Source organism: Malania oleifera, chromosome 2 (genome assembly GCF_029873635.1).
Source record: "Malania oleifera isolate guangnan ecotype guangnan chromosome 2, ASM2987363v1, whole genome shotgun sequence".
NCBI classification, from domain to species: Eukaryota; Viridiplantae; Streptophyta; class Magnoliopsida; order Santalales; family Ximeniaceae; genus Malania; species Malania oleifera.
In genome coordinates, this window is record NC_080418.1 from 39837620 (window position 1) to 39858157 (window position 20538).

Consider the following 20538-nt stretch of genomic DNA (forward strand, 5'->3'; position numbering starts at 1 on the left):
GCTTAGCAAGTTGTTGACTCGAATAACTTGAGGGTAGATATTATGAAGGCTAAATATTTACATGAAGGTACTATTTTCTCTAGTGTTCTACCAAGGACTACTTGATCTACATGGAAATATATTTTGAATGTTGTTGTAGATCCCAATTATTGTTTAGGTGAAGAGTTGTGATGGTTATGAAATTCCTTTATGCCATTATGATGGGTTTGCAAGTTATCTTTAACTAATTTAGCTTAATTATTCAATCATAAAAAATTAATATGTTAAGTTCAAGGTATAGATTCAATTAGTGTTTAGGCTGCTATTATTGCAAATCCTTTCCTAAAAATGATCAATATAATTGATACTTCGATTTAGTAAGAAGATAAGTGAGTAATCTATACAATCTTGTTGACCTTATAGGCCACACTTAGTTTTGATAATGACAAATACTTGTTGTATTTTATGAATGTTTGAGGATATGTGCAGGTATACAATTGGTAAATCAATAATGGCACAAGAAGTAGAAGTTAGAGGCCCTGAAGATATTATTTATGTTGTACTTAAATTCATTATTCATTATGGGTTTGTAATAGTAAATAGGGTCTGGACTGTAATAATTATGTGCATCACCTGCATGGTATGATAGGTAAGCTCAAAACGAAAAAGGCCTAAAATGACCCTAGGACACTCATACACGCACATATATATATATATATATATATATATATATATATATGGTTATTTAGAAAGGGTGATCGTATAAGTGAAAAGAACCGAAATGCCCTAAATATGCATATTCGGTCGACCGAACCTCTCAAGCATATATCTGTTGGTCGACCAAACCGGGACTGGGTCAATAGTGTGACCACTACCCGGTCGACTGAGCTCAAAACGTAAGCCAACGCCCATATTTGTTTATAAAAATTTAACATAACAAGCATGTTCACATTCTTCGGAATCTCATTCCCATGAGAACCCTACTTTTTGAACCAAATAACTCTTACTATATCAATTTTTGGACAACAATGTCCCTAAACACAATATAATCACACTTTTTATTATATTTAAAATAATAAATTATTATTAAAATAAAAAAATTTAAATTAGCACAAATATAAACCATTTTTAATTAAAATATATATAATGTTAATTAAAGATTTAAATTATTTTTAAAATGAGTATTAAAATTGTAAATATTACAGTAACTAACATTTTAATTGAAATTTTTAATTTATTAAAAAAAGTAATATTATCATTGTATTATAATATTTTAATGTAATAATTAATATTTAGACACTATTATTCACAATTATTTCAATTAATCAATTATTAAGTGCTAACTATTTTAAATTTATAATTGTTGAAATCTTAGGATATAAATTTAATTAAAGTATGTATTTTTTTAAAAAAAATTGGATAAAAAATCATAATTGTTCTTTATATATTAGTTACACGGTTATAATGATCATCTTTTTAAAATACCTATTAACATTTCAGATTGAATCCTATATACATTTATGAAAATTTTACATCTTGAATTAAATAAAAATATTCCCAAGTCAAGTATCCTACTCTTAGGAATGAGATTACCTAAAATGTCATTTAATGACAATATTTCTTATGGCGTGGACCAAACAAACCCTTATGTTTCTTTCGTAAATGCTCTTTTTTTAGAGTAGAAAAATTATTTACACGCTATATCTATATCACTTTTTAAACAACTGATTGTATTCTTCAACTTCAAATAACTTTAGGAAAGTTTAAATTAAAGGACAGACTAACATAATAACTTCTTGGAGTAGAGATTATTAGCCTTCAGCTAGCAAGCAAAAACCTCTCCCCCACCCCAACACTATTTCTAGAAGGAACTATTTTTTAAAAAAATATTTTAAATATTTTAAAATTTCATTTCAAAAAAGCACAAAGGGCGGGTGAGATATTTTATTTTGAGAATATTTTGTAAGACACAAAATGTGAGTAGTGTCCATACACTATATCCGCACCCACAAGTAAAAGGATAGTCCGAAGCATAAAATTTCCGCATATATAAAATTAAGAAAGGGACAAACCGCAATGGGTTTATAGTACACAACCCGTACCCACAAGTATCTTTCTAAAATACTCTCAAGATGAAAATGAAACATAATTAAAAATTAAGTAAATAATATATAGAAAGGTCTCTTTCTTGTGCTAGCGAAGATGTACCATTTTCCTGAGCTTTCTCCCACCTCATGGGTGGATTTCCTCTTTTCTCCCCTAAGCATGATGAAGGAGGAGATCAAAGGAATGATTTTTATGGATTAAAGATGGAGAAATGTTAGGATTTGAGGATAGAGGGTTTGTAGAGAGGAGAAAAAATATTTGGGGTTGAGAGAGAAGAAGAAAATGAAGCAATGGGTGGCCAAAAAAAAACTTAAACCCTAACACCAAAAATTCAGAAAAATATTTTTGAGATCCCGAAAATTGTTTTCTTCTGGAATGAGTCCAAAAACCTCCCAAGGTTATGAAAAATATATTTTTCCTTAAAAATATTCTACAAATTTTTAAAAATCTATGAGCATATTTTTATAACTTATTTTTTTAATTTTTATATTTCAATAATTTTAAAGAAAAGTATGAACTCTTCGGAGTAGCGAACTTCACGACTTTCGAGATCCTACCACATCACACCATCACACGCTTACCCTAATAACAATGCTAAAAGTAATAGAAGTCCCGCACGCACCTTCTACCACGCGCCAGAGTAAAACCCTGTATGACTCTCGCCTACAAAACAGCTTTCAGTTGTTTTTGTTTATGAGAGGTAGCTCTGTTTCTGCTTCCCTTTTCTCTGCTCAAATCTCTCTCCACGTGAATTATTTTCCTACTGTTACTCTCTCTCTCTGGCTTATATATATATAAGCCACAGAGAGAGAGAGAGATATATATATATATATATATATATATATTTCACTTCTTTGCTTTGCTTTGTTTTGTTTTGTTTTTGTTTACGTTTCTGTTTTGCATTTTTTTTTTTTTTTAGCTTTAAAAAACATGCATGCAGTTTACGTTCCCAAACCTGAGAGAGATTAGGAAGGGTTTGTTGCAGAGAGAAAGGATAAGTTTTGCAGAGAGGGTGGATACTTGAAGGGTTAGTTTTAGGGGATGAGAGGTTTAATTTCTTTTCAGGAGTCCCCGGATCTCGCGAAATACCAGCAGGATTCATGGACTGTAAATCTGTGGAGATTTTCTCAGGAAAACTGCAAGGCTTGACTTTCCACTCATGAAACACGTTCCAACAAATAAAAAAATCGGAACTTTATACAATTGTTTCTTCCCCTTTCTCTCCACATTCGGACTTTCCGAACATTCTTCTTACAGTCGGTGATGAACACAACACGAAAAATACGTTCTGGAATTTGAGAGTTTCCCTGCTTCTTGTCGAACTAAAGAGGTTTGAACTACGAAGAAATTTTTATAACTATTTTAGTATCGAGTAATCCTTGCTTCTTATGTTATTACCTCTGTATTCAAGACTACTGTATTATTGTTTTGGTATGCCATATCTACCAGTAGTTTCTCTCTTTTTTAATTTTTTTCAGTCTTGTTCCCTCTGTTTTATGATTCTGAGATTGATGATTGTGTCTTGGGATTTAGGTAACCGTAGCAAGAGATGGAAATTGACTCTGCAAAGGAGAAAGAGCAACAGAAACAGTCCTGTTGGTTATCAGTGACCCCTGCAAAGCAAATTCCAGCAAAACGACGGCGAACACCTGTAGAAAAACAGAGAAAACCCCATCTTAGTCGAGAGATGGAATTTGACAATGGAGAGGACAAGGAACTGCAGAAACAGGGGTCCTGGGTACCAGTGAGCCCTGCAAAGCCAGCTCCAATGGCAAGGCAGCAAGCCTCTGTTGGGAAACAGAGAAGACACCATCTGGGTCTAAGTATTCCGGCTGGGAATTCACAAGAAAATGCTCCTAGCGTGATGCCTGTAAGTTTTTATTCCTTGCCATCCACAGTTGAAAACAGAGATTCATGCAATTGGGATGCAGCATTGGCCAAAGGGGGTAAGAAGCGGAGTTCTAATGGAGAAACTGTACGTCGTAAGTTTTTGAGTTCATTAAATTCAAACTCTCATGTTTGTCCTTGTAAAGGGTTTTCCTTTTCTAATTTCAACGTAGGAGAGTCGAGGGAAGGCTGTCTTAAGGCAGCACTGGACAGGAAACAAGAAACACTGAGCCCTAATGGAGCATTTACATGTTCTGGTTTCAACTGTTGTAGAGATTTAGGCCATGATACTCCTATTCTACAGCAAGGATTGGAGGAAACAGAGGATACGGAGACTTGCAAGTGTGAGGATTTACCAGATTCTAGAAATTCAGATGCAAGTCTTCAAAATTGGGCTGCTGCAGAACTGGGCGACTTGGATAATATTCCTTTTATGACCCTGTTGGGTTTACAACATGCAGCTACACCTCCCGATGTGGCATTCACAAGTACACCAGCAAAGGGTACAGATGATGGGAAGAATCTAAATCCCTTGCATTCTCAAAAGGGCAGCAGCCAGCACCAGTCTAAACATACACAGCACAATGTCTTGCCTGCCCAGGAAAATAATACCAACTGCCCGTACAGCCAGATACCAAATTGTATGTAATGTTACTCTGCCCATGGTTTCTGATTTTTTGTCCTTACGCGTATGTGGGTGGGTGGGCATTTGCATCTTCCTGACAAACTGTTTATCCAACTAAAGTGAAACATTAGAAAACTCTAAGATGCTCTAAGATGGCATGAACGTGTTCCTTATCGAACTGATGAGAAACTCAATCTAAGAAATTCTCTTTTTACTTTCCAACGTTACAATAAATATCATGGGAGAAATCGCAGCAGATATCAGCTGCAAAGCCCAGCAACAATCTAAAGTCAGCTCTAAGAATAACTGTGCAGTATAGACAGCATCTTCTCCCCCATCCTGCTCATAATACCAAATTTAGGATTTAGGACAGATTGTAAAAACAGATTGCCTGAATTTGAAATTTTTGTGCAGATGAAAGATCAAATCAAGCAGAAGATAAGCAGAAGGGTCTGAATCCTTCTAGGAATCGAGAGCTGATTGATTCAACCACACCAGAGAAGCATAATGCCAGGAAGAAACATTACACTGGCAAAGACATGAACGAGAAACAACAGCAGAGAACAAGAAACAACAGCAGAGAACAACAAGGAAAACACATAGGCCCAAAGTTATTGTTGACAAGAAACCCAAAAAGATGCCAAAACCTCAAACTCCAAAGCATGCTTCTTCCATGAAAATTCCTTCGGCAAAGAGAAAGTATGTGAGGAAGAATAGCCTCAAAGCCTCAGCCACTCCCTCAGAGGATCTCACAAGGGAAGCCATTAATCCTACCCACAAACCTCCTGAAAAAACACGCAAACGGGCTTTGAATTTCAACCTGGAAAACTGCTCAAGAGATGAGAGCACAGTCGCAGAGGATGACCATCGATGTGGATTTCAACACGGAAGAACTGACATATCTTCAAGCAAATTTGGTTTCAACTTGAATTTGGAAGCTCAGGACAGTCACTTGACCACTGAAACTACCAAATCAGGAAGAAACTCAAACAGGCAATCTGACAAAGCAGAGGAATTGATGATGGAAAACACAGCAGGCAAGGCTCATGCTTTCATCCACTCCAAGAATGGAATTTTGACTGAATATGTTTCACTTCCAGGGACAGAATTCACCAGTACTGCACCACCTAAAATGAACCCACCAAGGGAGAACTTGGATGGCCTATCTGGGAAGAATAACTCAAATCCAGTTAGATCCAATCAACACGGGTCACAATGGTTGTCCTGCAACACCTCCACATCAGAACAAGAATACAGAAAACTTAGCATACACAGCAGAAAACATTTGCCACAAACCTATGAGGGCTGTAGCATTGATGTTGCAGAATGACCCTAACTTGGCTAGAAATAAAAATAATTCCAAATGCACCAAACGAGGACAGTTTTTGGGTGCCAAACATGTAGCAGAGAGATCACTGGAAGACTGCTGTCGTACCAGCAGTCAGAATAGTGCCATGAATCAAACAGGCTGTCAATATAATTCCTTGCATGTGTACAAAAGAATGCTGCGTGGCAATCAATGTCTTAGTAGATGCAGAAAACTGAGACCAAATTTTCCAAATAAATACAAGAAAAGGAGTAGAAGACAAAAAGTGACCATGCCATGGTCTTCCAGCCACTTTACACTGAAAACCACCAGCCTGCTGCACAATGGAGTCACCAACACTGATATATACAACCCCTCTGCAATTGCTAGCTGCAATATTCAGATGCATAAAAGATCCATGAAAAAGTAATCACTCACAGAATCACAGACCAGGGCTGAAATAGCAAGTCCACAGTTATTCAAGTTTATGATGGCCTTGCACCACTCCATAAAAAAAACATGGAAAAAAAGATCCCACCGGTTTACTAGAAGGCGTGATGTAGCATTGCTCACAGCAATTCCTCACTGTAATGAGTTTCCGCGAATGCATTCTAAACAAGCACTTCCAGGTGAACAGCAAGGAATTAAAATATTAAACAGACATGGAACTTGTGAAGATGCTTTACTCGTAGACAACCTTGAAAAGAAGGTAACTGAGAAGCAGAATGAGACAGTATCTCCTCTGGTCAATGCAGGGTCTCACAGTGGTATGGAAGACATCTCAGTTGCTGCCCCATCAAGAGGTGCTTAAGCTGAAATTACTTTAGAACTGAAACCTCGTTAAGAAATCACTTATAACAACTTCTATGGTCCATATGATGCAGGTGCAGTAGTATTACAAATGGAGTGCATTGATTCCATCACTCAAAAATTGAAGTGTCTTGATATTAGCGATGGAGGCTTCCAGCTCCAGATGCAAAACCTGAATGGGCATTGTCTTGAGAGTGTATATGACACTCTAGTTCCCTATTCTGGGCCATATGATCCTAACAAGAAACGGCAGCTACCAGCCAAAGTAGATCTGGATGAAGAGACAATGAGGGTGTGGAGGCTGTTGATGGGGAAGGATGGGAGTGAAGACATTGAAGAAGGAGATGAAGACAAGCAAAAGTGGTGGGACGAAGAAAGAAAGGTGTTCTGCGGGCGAGTAGACTCATTCATTGCCCGCATGCACCTCATCCAAGGTACTTTCTTGCTGTATAACAATTTTATCTTTCTTATAATAATAATAATAATACTAATAATAATAATAATAATAATCATCATCATCATAAGGATAGTAAAAGAGATTTTAGGTGAGTTCAAAAGAAGATAGTCGGGTAGTAAAAAAAGTTGGTAATGGGATCAAGAAGTCCAGAAAGTCATTAAGAAAAAAAGATATTGATATAAAAAATGGCAAAATCTTTAAAAGAGTAAAGAGGCAAGAAAAAATGCTAAAAAAACTACTAGTGAAGTTAAATATATAGCTTATGATATACTTTATATACTAGACTCTATAGTATATACAAAAGAAGAAGAAAGAAAAATTTATAAAAGAAAGAAAATGTAAAGATTTAGGGGATATAAAATGTATAAAGGCAGAGAAACATAACTTCTTAACTAAAGAAGAAGACATGAAAGAGAATTGGTGAAGATACTTTGATAAGTTGTTTATTGAAAACTAAAATAAAAAATTGAACTTGGAAGTGAAAAATGAGAAAAAGACTAAAAGTAGGAGATTTATTCGCAAAATTAGAGCCCTAGAAGTTAAGATGGCATTAAAAAAGATGAAAAGTGGGAAATCTATAAGACCTAATAACATACCAATTGAAGCTCAGAAATGTTTAAGGATAAAGAAATGTCGAAGGAATACAGGAAAAGCATGTTAATACCTTTATACAGAAACAAAGGTGATATTCAAAATTGTAATAACTATCATTGAATTGAGATTATGAGTCATACAATGAAATTATGAGAAAGGGTAATTGAACACAAAATAAGACTAGAAACGAGGATTTCAGAGAATCAATTTGGTTTCGTACCAAAGAGATCAACAATAGAAGCTATTTATCTTGTAAGAAGATTAATGAAAAAGTTTAAAGAAAATAATAGGGACTTGCATATGATTTTTATTGACATAGAGAAAGCATATTATAAGTACTTAGGGAAGTTCATTGGTGGGTTTTAGAAAATAAGGGGGTATGCAGTAGATATACTAAGGTCAATAAGGACATGTATGATAGAGTAGTGACTAGTGTTAGGACTATAGGAGGGGAATCTAGAAATTTTTCAATCACAATAGATGTATATCAAGGTTCTATTTTGAGTACTTATCTTTTTACTTTAGTGACTGATGAACTTACTAAGAATATCCAAAACTAGACCCCTTGGTATATGTTGTTTGCAGATGATATTGTGTTAATTAAAGAAAGTAGGAACATAGTGGAATCTAAGCTAGAAATTTTGAGAACCATAGAGTCTAAAGGTTTTATGATAAGAAGGAATAAGATAGAATGTATGAAATGTAATTTCAATAACATAAGGAATAGTCAAAAGAAGATTGAACTTGATAATCAAGAAAGTAATAGCACTAATAGACTTTGACATCTTTAATCTATTATGTAGGACGGGTAAATTGAAGAAGATGTAATATAGAATTAAAGTAGGGTGGGTAAAATAGAGCACGTCAAGCATGTAGTGTGATCATAGAGTACTCTTAAAATTAGGAGGAAAAATTTATAAGATGACTATAAGGCCTACTATACTCTACAGTTCAAAATATTGGGTAATTACAAAACAACATTTATAAAATGTAAAAGTTGTCGAAATGTGAATATTAGGGTGGATGAGTGATATAACATCAAAAGATAAACTAAGGAGTGAGCATATAAGCAATAATTTAGGCATAACACTGGTTGAAAGCAAGATAAGATAGGGACAGCTTAGATGGCTTGGGCATTTGAAATGTAGGTCTAGTAGAGCACCTATGAAGAGGAGTGAGTTAGTTATTATTTTTGGCACGTAAGGGGTAGGAGTTGGCCAAAAATAACTTTGGAATGAGATAGTGCGAGGAAAGATTTAATATCCCTTAATTTAATAGAGGAAAATGCTCTCAATAGGGTGAATTAACGAATAAAATTCATATAACCAACCCCACCTAGTGAAACTTAATGCTTGTTGCTTCTTGTTGTTGTAGTTGTATCATCATCATCATCATCATCTTTACCACGGGTGAATTTGGTTCAATGCAATTTGGTTTTAGCCAATACTGAACACCAAACTATAAAATTCAGTTCTTAAATTATTGAACCGAAACCGAACCAGAACCTATAGTTTTCTCTCTAATTGGTTTAGCGGTTCTACGGTTCGATTGGAATAATAAACTGATATTTGGAAGGGTTCCAAAATTCTTGGCTTCTCAAGTTATGAAATACTTAAATTTTAAGGACTCAACGACAACATGGGGAGTCTAATGTGGGCTGGGCACACTCAATGCAAGCCTAGCTGGATTAGTGAAAAAGTTGATGTGGAGACTCAACCACAACATGGAAAGTCTAATGTGGGCCAGGCGCACTAAATCCATGCCTAGCCAGATTGGCGATCAAGTTGATGGGGGAACAACCTATATTTATAAAGGAGAGGCTTCACATGTCTACCATATCCGATGTGGGGCAAGAATGGATGTGGAACATTGAGCAATGACTTTAGCAATTCAACATGCATGTGGATCTCCAACTCTTTTTGTCCCACATTGAGAATTCGTGAGGGAGGGGAGCCTCCTTAGCTTTATAAAAGCAACCGTTTCTCTCTTTCACTTGATTTTTACTATGATTAAAATCTAAAGGAGGGCTAAGAAAATGAAGATGTAATTATTTTGTTCAAAAGGAAATATACTTGGAAATTATTAGTTAAAGAACCTACTTATAAATATATTAATATTAGTTAAACCTTTGATATTATATTGCATGACAGAATTAATATATATTAATTTAGGATATTTCGATTTTTCGATTCAGTTTTGGATTCGAAATTGAAACCAAACTAAACCAAAATTTTCTATTTTCAAGAACCAAAACCAACACTGAAAACCAAAAGACCGCACTGAAACTTATTCTGCTCCGGTTTCAAGTCGGTTTTCAGTTTTTCAATAAATTTTGCACTCCCCGTATTCACCATCACCACCATCTCCATAATTTGAAAAGAAGGGGGAATTGAAGAGCTAATACACAAATATGGCAAGGAAAACATAGATGTGATAGATGAGAAACTTCAACAATGCCTGATTTCATAACGCAAATCAAGAATTTGGGCTGCCATACACAAAACATAGGCCTGATTAGAACCAATTCTCAATATTAAAAATATGCACTAAGATGCACTAGAGCCATTGGCTTAAATCTTAGGGCAAAAGATACTGACCTCCCCTGAGGTTTGGTAAAAATATAATGATCTCCCCTAAGATTCCAAACATTCCAAAGACCTCCCCTGAGGTTTTTAAATTCCCAGGGACCTCCCTTGAGGTTTGCCAAAAAGGCACAAACCTCCCCATGTTTTTTGCCAAAAGACAAGTGTTTTTTTGGGAGGAGGTCTCTGCCTTTTTACCTCAGGTCTGCAGCATTTTTGAAACCTTGGGTGAAGGGGGAGGGGTTATGTAGCATTTTTGAAACCTCCTTGAAGATCTCTATCTTTTTAGCAAACCTCAAGGGAGGTGAGTGTCTTTTGTCCTAAATTTTAATATTTTATGCTGAAATTACTACAGTAACGCCACAAAAAAGACTTCCTAGTCATGAATCATGTGAAGTGTTACTAGCATACAAGTTGAGTTCTCTCCAAAATGAAATAATGATCTTGAATCAATCAGCAAGAGATTTTGAATCCTTCATGTTGTTTAGGGAGTCTTTAAGTATCAGACTCCTGCCTCCTATATTAAACACATAAATCTTTATGCCACAAAAAAAGAAAAATACTCCCTCAAAAGGAGACCATTTATCATTGCATGTAGCTTACAAGTAAATTTACTAAGACCAAAATGAAATATTTTCAGGCAATAGACGCTTTTCACCATGGAAAGGTTCAGTTGTTGATTCAGTTGCTGGAGTTTTCTTAACTCAAAATGTGTCGGACCATCTTTCAAGGTAAACTGTCAAAACTATGGGAATGTTCGATATCATTCTATTTTCAGTTTTCTGTTTTCATTGCTGTTAAGATTGTGACAGTGCATTTCTTTACATTGCTTGTTTACATTTTTGTTGTCATCTTTTCACAAAAATTGAAAACTAGAGTTTACAATTTTCAGTTTTTATGGCAACTTCTTGCTTCATTACTCTAGTTGTCTAATGTCCAAAATTGATTAAATCATTCATTTTATATAAAATTTTTAACTAAATTAAAAATTAAAATTAATTAAAATAAAATATTTATCAAATTTCAAGAATTGGAAAACTAAAAAATAAAAATTATTTGCAAAAAAAAGTCATTTTTATCATTCCCCAATTGTCATGTATAATAGGACTGTTTCTGGAGCACTAAAAAGTCAGTTTAAAAATATAATAATAAAATAATTATATTTAATTTATATTTTATTATAAAATTTATAAATAATATTATTTTACATCCTTATAGTCTTAATCATATTTTTTTAATTGTTATTTGATTCAAGGACAGAACTGAACATGAGTTACAATAGGTTAATAATTTATTTACTTTTGAAAATATTAACTACAGTACTACACATGTTGCTAGTTTTAGGTTTTAGGTTCCGTTTCCATTTTTCAGTATCAGTTCCCATAATTTTTTACAGTGATACCAAACGATCCCCAATATTATCATAAGACACTTACTAGGAGGAAAATTTAGACATTCCTTTTGGTTATTGGCTGTCTGTACTCCGCAGCTCTGCCTTCATGTCTCTTGCTGCTCGATTTCCACTTCAGTCAGCTTCTAACCACAGAGCATGCAATGAAGATGAGAAAATCACCCACAGCAACCAAGAGTCCACTGGAAGGAATATAGGAGCTGTTGTGACTAAATATGATTTGAAAGATCGCCAGTTTGTTGTCTTCAAAATAAAAAAGGATACAAGCCACTTATCAGAAGAGACCAGAAAGGGAAACCTGATCACAAGGGTAGGAAGGGCAAATCTAGTACAAGCAGAATATAACAGAATTGCTGAAGATGCGCCTTCACCTAAAAATCCAACAGGCTCTTCTATTGTTAGAACTGATATATTTGAATTATGCTCTGCGTCCAACTTAAAAGAAGACCTCAATACCAGGTGTGAGGAGGTCTGCAAAGCGGAACATTCCACCGAGTTTATGAAGCTTCTACAGTTGGAAGAGGCTGCATTTCTCCAGCAATTTCACAGTTGTAAAAAAGAGTTGCTGTCATCTGATGGGACCCTAGGAAGTGAATATACCCAACGAAGAGGCATGAGGTTAGGAAACCAAATATCAAACTTGGATACATCAGATGACCTGAACTGCACCCTTCACCCGCTCAACCAATGTCAGCAGTCCATCTTTTGAAATTCCACTTATCTCTTCCAATTCTGAGGTGATTAAAAGCACAAAGATGGAGGACACTGTCCATATAAGCCAAAACTCTGGACTTGTTGAAAATCCTGAAAGTGAAATTACAGACCAGGAGGTGCCACCTGTGGCTCAAGAAGCAACAACAGTTGACTTGTCTGCATCACTGGCCAAGAGCTGCATGGCCCCAGAATGCAGTTCAATAGAAGCAAGGAGGCGAAACTATGATAGCCAAGAAGGGACAACAGTTAACCTACAGTCTGGGAAGTTTACTGTTGAGAAGCCCAAAACCCTTGTTGATGGAATGATACAACCTAAGAACACAATTCAGCCAGCTGATGAAGCAAACAACAGTGTCAACAAAAAGAACAGGGCGAATAAACCAAATTTGAAAGAATAAATTTATTCTTCTGGCAATAAGTTCAATGAGACAAAGACAGAAAATTCAAAAGGAAAGAAAGGGAAGGTTGCGCAAAAGGAAGAAAACACAATTGATTGGGATAGTTTGAGAAAATCCTATTCCCATTGTACACAAAGGGAAAGAAGTGCCAATACAATTGATTCTCTGGACTGGGAGGCAGTCAGATGTGCACAACTTGAGGAGGTATCCAAAGCCATCCTTGAGAGGGGAATGAACAATGTTCTGGCGGGGCGAATTCAGGTACACAAAGTTTTGGTGAAGGGTACCAAATGTTGGCAAATAGAACTTCAACTCATATATATTTGATATTCCCTATAAAACACCCTTTATATACTAAAAAGAACAATTTTTTTTGCAGGATTTCCTTAACCGGATCTTCAAAGAACATGGAAGCATTGACCTTGAATGGCTAAGAGATGTTCCACCTGAGAAAGCAAAGTAAGCCCACATAAGAAGTCTAATGTGCATTAGGCTTATAACTTTGTTACAGACCAAAAGATCAGCACCAATAATATGTTCCATCTTTAATCTGCAGATTTTCTCACAAAACAACCTGTGTTTTTAGGGCCTACTTGTTAAGCATACGAGGACTAGGGTTGAAAAGTGTGGAGTGTATACAGCTTTTGTCACTTCAACATGTTGCATTTCCAGTAAGATTTGACAAATATTGGTTGGCAATCATATGAGGATAGTATCAAGTGCAACAATATACTAACATTTCATATTTCTTACTTGAATTAGGTCGACACAAATGTTGGCCGGATAGCAGTGCGTCTGGGATGGGTGCCCCTCCGACCACTGCCTGAACAACTTCAGATACATCTTCTAGATCAGTAAGCACTTTATGCCCTTTGATCAACAGCTCTAGAATATCAAATCAAATGAAAATTCTAATACTGTTCAAATATAGGTACCCACTGATGGATACTATTCAGAAATATCTCTGGCCAAGGCTGTGCAGGCTTGATCAACGAACATTGTAATTCCAGAATCTCACTATAGAATAAATAATCTTCAATTTACTCATTTTCTTAATTTATGTGATACAGGTATGAATTACACTATCAGATGATAACATTTGGAAAGGTACATTGCCAACAATCAAATATGCTAATAAATTATTGCACTTTCTTCCCCACTCTTCTAATTTTTTAGAAATATATCAACATGCACTGCTGATACAGGTTTTCTGTACGAAAAGACGACCAAATTGCAATGCGTGTCCAATGAGAGGAGAGTGCAAGCATTTTGCAAGTGCATTTGCAAGGTTTGCATCGCATTTGCCACTCCATTTTCTCAATTTTATACTGAATTTGGCACAAAAGTAAAATTGATAACGGCAGAGGCAAAAATGCCAAGTTGCCAATCCCACAAGATCGATAGGGTTTCCACCGTTTCAGGTGAGCAACAAACAATGGAGGTCAAAGGTTGTACGGACAGCATTTCAATGAGTTAAGAAACCACTTTACGGGCCAACAATGTAGATCAAGGGCTAATATTCATCCGCATGTGCAGCCTGATTGCACGTGGAGAGAAAAAAAAACAAAAGATAAACAATACCTATACAAGGAATAGGTTGATTTTTAACAATCACAAACTAGACACAGGCAACAAGACTAGAAGTCTAGTCTGGAAACCTCGGCTCTGATATGCAACCAACCACCATACCTAAAAGCTTAAGCTGTTTGGTTGGGCCCAGAAAACCTTATCACTATTTATGTAAATGCTGCTGCAGTCTCTCTTCAAGTTTAAATTTACAAGATCTTGATTCATCAATCAGATGACTAATATACTCCTTGAATGCAGTGCAAGGCTGGCCCTGCCAGGGCCACAGGAGAGAAGTAGCGTAAGTTCAATGATTCCTCTAACAGCTTCTGAAAACTCTGATGCTGTTATTAGCCATCCATTGATATCCCTTCTGGACGGGAACCCATTTATAGCATCAGGATTCCAAACCAAAACTTGTGAACCCATCATCGAAGAGCCAGCATCACCACAGCCTCCATGTGTAGACATACCAGAAAGGGACATTGAAGATTATTTTTCCGAGGATTCCAAGGAAATTCCTACTATCAAACTCAACATGGAAGAGTTTACAGCAAATTTACAGAACTATATGATGTTTCAAGAGGATGACACATCAAAATCTTTAGTTGCTTTAACTTCAGAGGCTGCTTCAATTCCTATGCCAAAACTTAAGTATGTAAGCCGGCTAAGGACAGAGCACCAAGCGTAAGTACAAAATTTTGCTTTAACTTAATGAGAAAATTGTTCAGAGCATAGACCTGCAACTGAGCAATTTGGGCATGTTGAACCAAATATGGTCAACTGTTTCATCTCTGATTCCTGAATCCTCTTAAATGAAAACTGCCTAATTGACGCCAAATAGGCAGAACTTCTGTACTCACAGCAGTTTGACAAACTATGGCCCTATGCGACAATATTATTGAGCATTACCTTTTAATACTCTGTAGAAATTCAGTACTTGTCCGAAGTCACAGATATCTCATTCTCATATCTTATAGTAGCAATTTGGACTTGTCAGAGATCCCAATTAAGCATCCATGTATTATTGGATGGGGGAGAGGGTCTGGCGGGGCCTCAAGTATCAAATGGTCAACTGTTTCATCACTGATTCCTGAATCCTCCTAAAGGAAACTGCCTAATTGACGCCAAATAGGTGGAACCTCCGTGCTCACAGCAGTTTGACAAACTATGGCCCTATACAACAATATTATTGAACATTACCTTTTAATGCTCTGTAGAAATTCAGTACTTGTCAAAAGTCACAGATATCTCACTCTAATATCTTATAGTAGAAATTTTGACTTGTCAGAGATCCCAATTAACCATTCATGTATTATACTTAGTTCAAATGGATGATGAATTCATACACTGTAGTTGTGGATCAAAACTTACAGAACACTCTTATTTCCATCCTAATGCAGCTACGAACTTCCAGATTCACACCCACTTCTTGTAGGGGTAGGTTGTATCACATATCTATTATCCAAGAAAATGAATTCAATTGTAGCACTCAACTTCAATTCTGATAAAAATTTTCATGAATAATTACAACTAGACAAGCGAGAACCTGATGATCCATGCCCATACCTTCTTGCCATTTGGATACCAGGTATAAACATATCTATGGTCCATCTGGGACAGATTTATTGTAGAATTAGCTGTAAGTTAACTAGATTTTTCTGGCTACATAGTGATAATCTAACATGCAATTAGTTGGGAAAAAGATCTTTAATCTTAGAAGAATGATAGAAGCAGTTGCTCCATGCAGTCTCACCCTTTTAATGATGGGGACACTTGACCATTTTCTTCAAACATAAATACATAATATAAAAGGTAAATGCTACCAATCTTAAAAAAAAAAAAATGGTAAATGCTGTATATTTTTTTAAAAAAAAAATCATAAATTATGGTCAAGGGTTACACAAGTAACCTATTTTTTATTTTTAAAAATAATGCCTAATGGCCTAATCATAGGGAAAGTGTATGAGGAGACTGCATGCAGCGACTGCTAACTGGAATTCCTCTTAATCTTAAATCAGTTTTCCTGAAAGTTTCAACAACTCTTTTCCGAAGTAATTTTTAATTCAAAATCAATTTCCAACCCCAAGAATGTGATTTACCATCCAAACTGTTGAAAGCTAACTTAAGAATAATTCTGTACTACTAAACAAGCCGACAAGAAGGCAAGATTCCTGTTCTCTGGATTCAAGTCGATGAAGTAACCACACTGTTGAAACTAAAAGGGCACTTTGTGTACTGTAGCAAGAATATGCTTCTTTGAGATATTGTTATTTTGTTACTCTTTACCTTCACTAATTACTTAAATCTGTTGGGATTAATGTCTGACATCAGGTGAAGCTGCAAATTTGTCTACTGAACCCAATAAAAGATGTGACTGCCAGGGATCAGCAGAATCATGCTATAAGAAGACATGTGCTCAATGCAATAACAGTCAAGAACAAAATTCCATTACAGTCCAAGGAACAATCTTGGTGAGAAAATACAAGAAGCAACATACATACATAATTAGTGACTTAACTTCTTTCAATCATTTCGTTGCACTAAAGAGGAATTTAAAAATAAAAAGCAAGGAAAAAACTGACATATACAACTGCATATGAACAGATGCCATGTCGAACCGCTATGAGAGGTAGCTTTCCACTCAATGGAACATACTTTCAAGTCAATGAGGTGACTTTATTCTGAGTTCATTTTTCACTCAAGCTCTTATTGCGCTCATATTTTGAATAGATAAGCTTCTCATAGCAACTAGTAAGCTATAGTACTTAATAATATATATATATATATATATATATATATATATATATGTGCATATATGCCAATGCAGGTATTTGCAGATGATGAATCCAGTCATGTTCCACTCACCGTCCCTAGGGCATGGATATGGAATATGCCAAGGAGAACAGCGTACTTCAGAACCTCCACACCAGCAATATTTAGAGGTAATGAAATTTTAACATGAGCGTGTGCATAAAGGGTTGAACAATCATCTTACAGGACACTGTTTTTGCAAATCAGGTTTATCAATGGAAGAAATTCAGTACTGCTTTTGGAAAGGTATGGAATGATAAATTCTGATATCAAATTGGCTAAATTTTGCAGATGTTTGGAACAACTTGATTTACAGCGAATATAAACAACTTGATACAAGCATAAAAAAAAATGCACATAAACATGAATATAAACACAAAATAAAAAGAAAGAAAGAAATATCAAAGATTAAAAAAACATACAACACATGCATATATAAGCAAAACAAAAGGAAAGAAATATTTGAGAAAGATAAAAAGTGACAGAAACAATAAATTGTTTCTTTTTCTTATAAACAAAGAAATGTATTAAGAGAGAGAGAGAGAGAGAGAGAGAGAGAGAGAGAGAGAGAGTATACAAAGCATAAAATGAGGCATTCTCCTTCGACAAAGAAAAGAAAAAACAAAGACAAAAGAGCCAAACCTGCCAATCCCTTTGCAATTACAACAAAGAGGTTCTTCTTTAAAAACAATTCACTGAAGTTTACAGCAATGCCTGAAAGACCCTTGTCCACAAATGATCAACAAAAAGTGAGGTACCCCTGAAAATACGAATATTGCACTGCAAAAAAATGCACTGCATCATTGTGAAGATAGCACTTCTCTGCTAAGCTTTTTTCTCCGTCCCTCTAGCAGAACCCCTAAAAGAAAGACAACTCATGCTCTTCATAACAAGACAAGCCCACTTCTAGCTAAAAACACCTAAAATCTTATTTCAGATCTCTCACAAATAGCAAAAATGCAAGAACAAACGAGAGATTGTCTTACTTCTCTGATAACAAAGCAAACACACATCAAGAGACGAAGCTTTATTTGGCCATTTCCAAGGGCTGCAGTCCACATAAAAGCCTTGATTCTGGAAGGAATCTTAAATTTCCAAATAAAGGAACATAAGTAAAAAGGAACAATGTCAGAAACATGTGTGAGATGAGTAAAGAACGATCAGAAAGAAAAATTCCTAAAAGGGTTTAACTGAAGATCTTCAATCACCCCCCACCAAAAACTGAAAAGAAACAAGAGCATCTAGCAAGAGAACAAAATCATTTTTCTCCCTTATTTAGATTAGGGAAAAATGAAGTTCCAGTTAATTAAAGGTAAAAAAAAAAAAAAAAAAAACAATAATAGAAACATCATGAAGACTATAAAGCCAATAGAGCAGGGAAAAACTCAAAAAGAAAAAAAGAAGGGGAAAAAAAATAAAAACACGAAGGAACTTCCTCAACCTACACAATCTTCCCAAAATTGAATCCTCTCCAGTAACAATTTAATACCTCACTTGAGGGCAAAACTTATGTGAGATTGGTGATATAAAATTCCAAATGCATAGTTGCTGCTGACCCTAGCTCTAACATCTCATGTGTTAAGCCAATATTTAAAATTTCCTTATGCCACTAGGAGTAAGATTTTAAAGGGAACTGCCATAACCACTTCCCTGCCAAGGAAATGTTTTTTGAGATCAAATCCTCAGACTAAAATCATATTCATGGTTAGACCTGCACACACACTCTCCTAAACTAACTTGATAACCCCTCTCACTAATACCCCACCAAGACTGTAAAAATTCATTATCATCTTCTTTTTTTTGGCTCGGCAATCCCTATCATCTTCTTTTAATCAACAGCAAAAGTCCAGCAGCTCTGGAAAAAGTCCATGGTAAAACCATCAGGTCAAGTAGAGTTATTTCATTTTTTATCTAGATATTAACAATGAAGGAGGGAGATGCATGGCCCAAGAGTGACAATGTTACATCCAAACCTGAAGGTTACAGGTTCATGTCATGGAAACAACCTCCCTGAATATGGAGGTAAGGTTGAATAATTATGTCCCTCCTCAAAATCCCATTAAGGCATGGAGCCTTGGGTATGGGTTGTTGCTTTATATTTATACATGTCCAAAGCATGTGGTAATTCAAACTGCAAATATGAAATAAGAGAATTTTTTTAAATAGCTAAACCAAATCTAGTAGCAATACGGTAATATTTACCAGAATAGGTAACTGCTGCTTTGATTATAGCATAGGCATCAACATTGGTCTGAGATAAATAAACCAGTGAGGAAAGTCATCAATAAATTAAATAAACATAAGTTTATTTATGCTGGACTATATGACAATCATCAAATCCATGTTTCTTACTTTCAGGAACTTAATAGTGGTGCAATTCATATACTATGCAGAAATCATCAATAAGAACTATTAGAAACCATGATGGATGAACACAAAAGATCCATTCCATTACAGAACTAAAATTTTTCAAAACCTTACAAGGACTTCCATACAGACATGCTGTAACCCAGCATTTCTAACACGCTTAACCAGATAACACGTAGACTATAAAAAAGATTCTGAATGGTACAAAACCTCACTTTTCATAGTTCTCTCATCTGGAAAAATTAAATTACTTGACTTTAAATTATAATAATTAAGTGATCAAATTCTAACAGGATTTGTTTGTGTGAGGGGATTCAATCGACAAACAAGGGCACCCAGACGTCTGACAAGTAGATTTCAACTTGCTGCAAGTAGGGCGGGAAAGGCCAAAAGAGAACCAGGCGATGAATAGGAGACAATGCCACGAGGACAACTAAAAGAAATTTTTTTTTCCAAGTCAAAGAAACACTAATACCATTATAACTTTACTTGCTTCCCATAAAAAATCAAAGCCAAAAGTTAGTACAGCATGTTATGAGACATGAACATCAATTTTATGCCCAATTTTTATTATTTCAGGAATTGTATGTAATAGAGACCCAGAAATGTAGTAGAAGGCTAGAAGCATCATGTGTGCATGTTCCAGAGAGAGGGAGAGAGAGTAATCATTGGAACTCTGCAGAGGGAATCAATTATTCAATAAATTTGACTTTGTCTAGTTCATTTTTCTCTTTGAGTTTGTCAAGTTCATTTTTCTCTTTCTCTTCCTTCAAAACCTGAAATTCTGACTCAATTTTAATTCCCCCTAATAAACAAACAATTTTCCCACAAAACTAGTACCCAGCATTAAAGAAAAACATCCATTGCAAAAGACTCCAACATTTACTATTGTCAGAATTGTGACAAGTTTTACCTTAGAAAT

At 35.5% G+C, this 20538-nt stretch overlaps 2 protein-coding genes across 3 annotated transcripts; both read left to right on the forward strand.

Annotated features, from left to right (window-relative positions):
- Window positions 1-2787: 2787 nt before the first annotated feature.
- LOC131149671 (uncharacterized) lies at window positions 2788-6074 on the forward strand. 2 transcript variants are annotated; one of them, XM_058100315.1, is made up of 3 exons: window positions 2788-3415; window positions 3619-4617; window positions 5012-6074. In XM_058100315.1, exons 2-3 carry the CDS (start codon window positions 3635-3637, stop codon window positions 5013-5015), a joined length of 987 nt encoding a protein of 328 aa, XP_057956298.1. In that variant the 5' UTR covers window positions 2788-3415; window positions 3619-3634; the 3' UTR covers window positions 5016-6074. The 2 variants fall into 2 exon arrangements, with proteins under 2 accessions (XP_057956298.1, XP_057956297.1); XM_058100314.1 differs by having other exon boundaries at window positions 3334-3415; window positions 3619-4613.
- Window positions 6075-6507: 433 nt separating this feature from the next.
- On the forward strand, window positions 6508-20332 carry LOC131148142 (protein ROS1A-like). The gene is made up of 20 exons (XM_058097880.1): window positions 6508-6706; window positions 6788-7147; window positions 10987-11077; window positions 11836-12375; window positions 12452-12842; window positions 12891-13130; window positions 13249-13328; window positions 13456-13540; window positions 13632-13723; window positions 13801-13869; window positions 13940-13976; window positions 14075-14157; window positions 14697-15122; window positions 15839-15879; window positions 15973-16026; window positions 16770-16909; window positions 17043-17108; window positions 17266-17380; window positions 17457-17495; window positions 19910-20332. The coding sequence occupies exons 1-20, from the start codon at window positions 6508-6510 to the stop codon at window positions 20026-20028; spliced, it is 3267 nt and encodes a 1088-aa protein (XP_057953863.1). The 3' UTR covers window positions 20029-20332.
- Window positions 20333-20538: the final 206 nt, after the last annotated feature.

What these genes read in the sequence shown, in the direction of transcription:
- LOC131149671 (XM_058100314.1), top strand. Translation starts at nt 3,635, where the DNA reads ATGGAAATTGACTCTGCAAAGGAGAAAGAGCAACAGAAACAGTCCTGT. An exon ending in GTACAGCCAGATACCAAATT is followed by an intron (nt 4,614 to 5,011) that starts GTATGTAATGTT and finishes ATTTTTGTGCAG; the next exon opens with ATGAAAGATCAAATCAAGCA.
- LOC131148142 (XM_058097880.1), top strand. Translation starts at nt 6,508, where the DNA reads ATGCATTCTAAACAAGCACTTCCAGGTGAACAGCAAGGAATTAAAATA. An exon ending in TTTGCAAGTGCATTTGCAAG is followed by an intron (nt 14,158 to 14,696) that starts GTTTGCATCGCA and finishes CCTTGAATGCAG; the next exon opens with TGCAAGGCTGGCCCTGCCAG. An exon ending in CTAAGGACAGAGCACCAAGC is followed by an intron (nt 15,123 to 15,838) that starts GTAAGTACAAAA and finishes ATCCTAATGCAG; the next exon opens with CTACGAACTTCCAGATTCAC.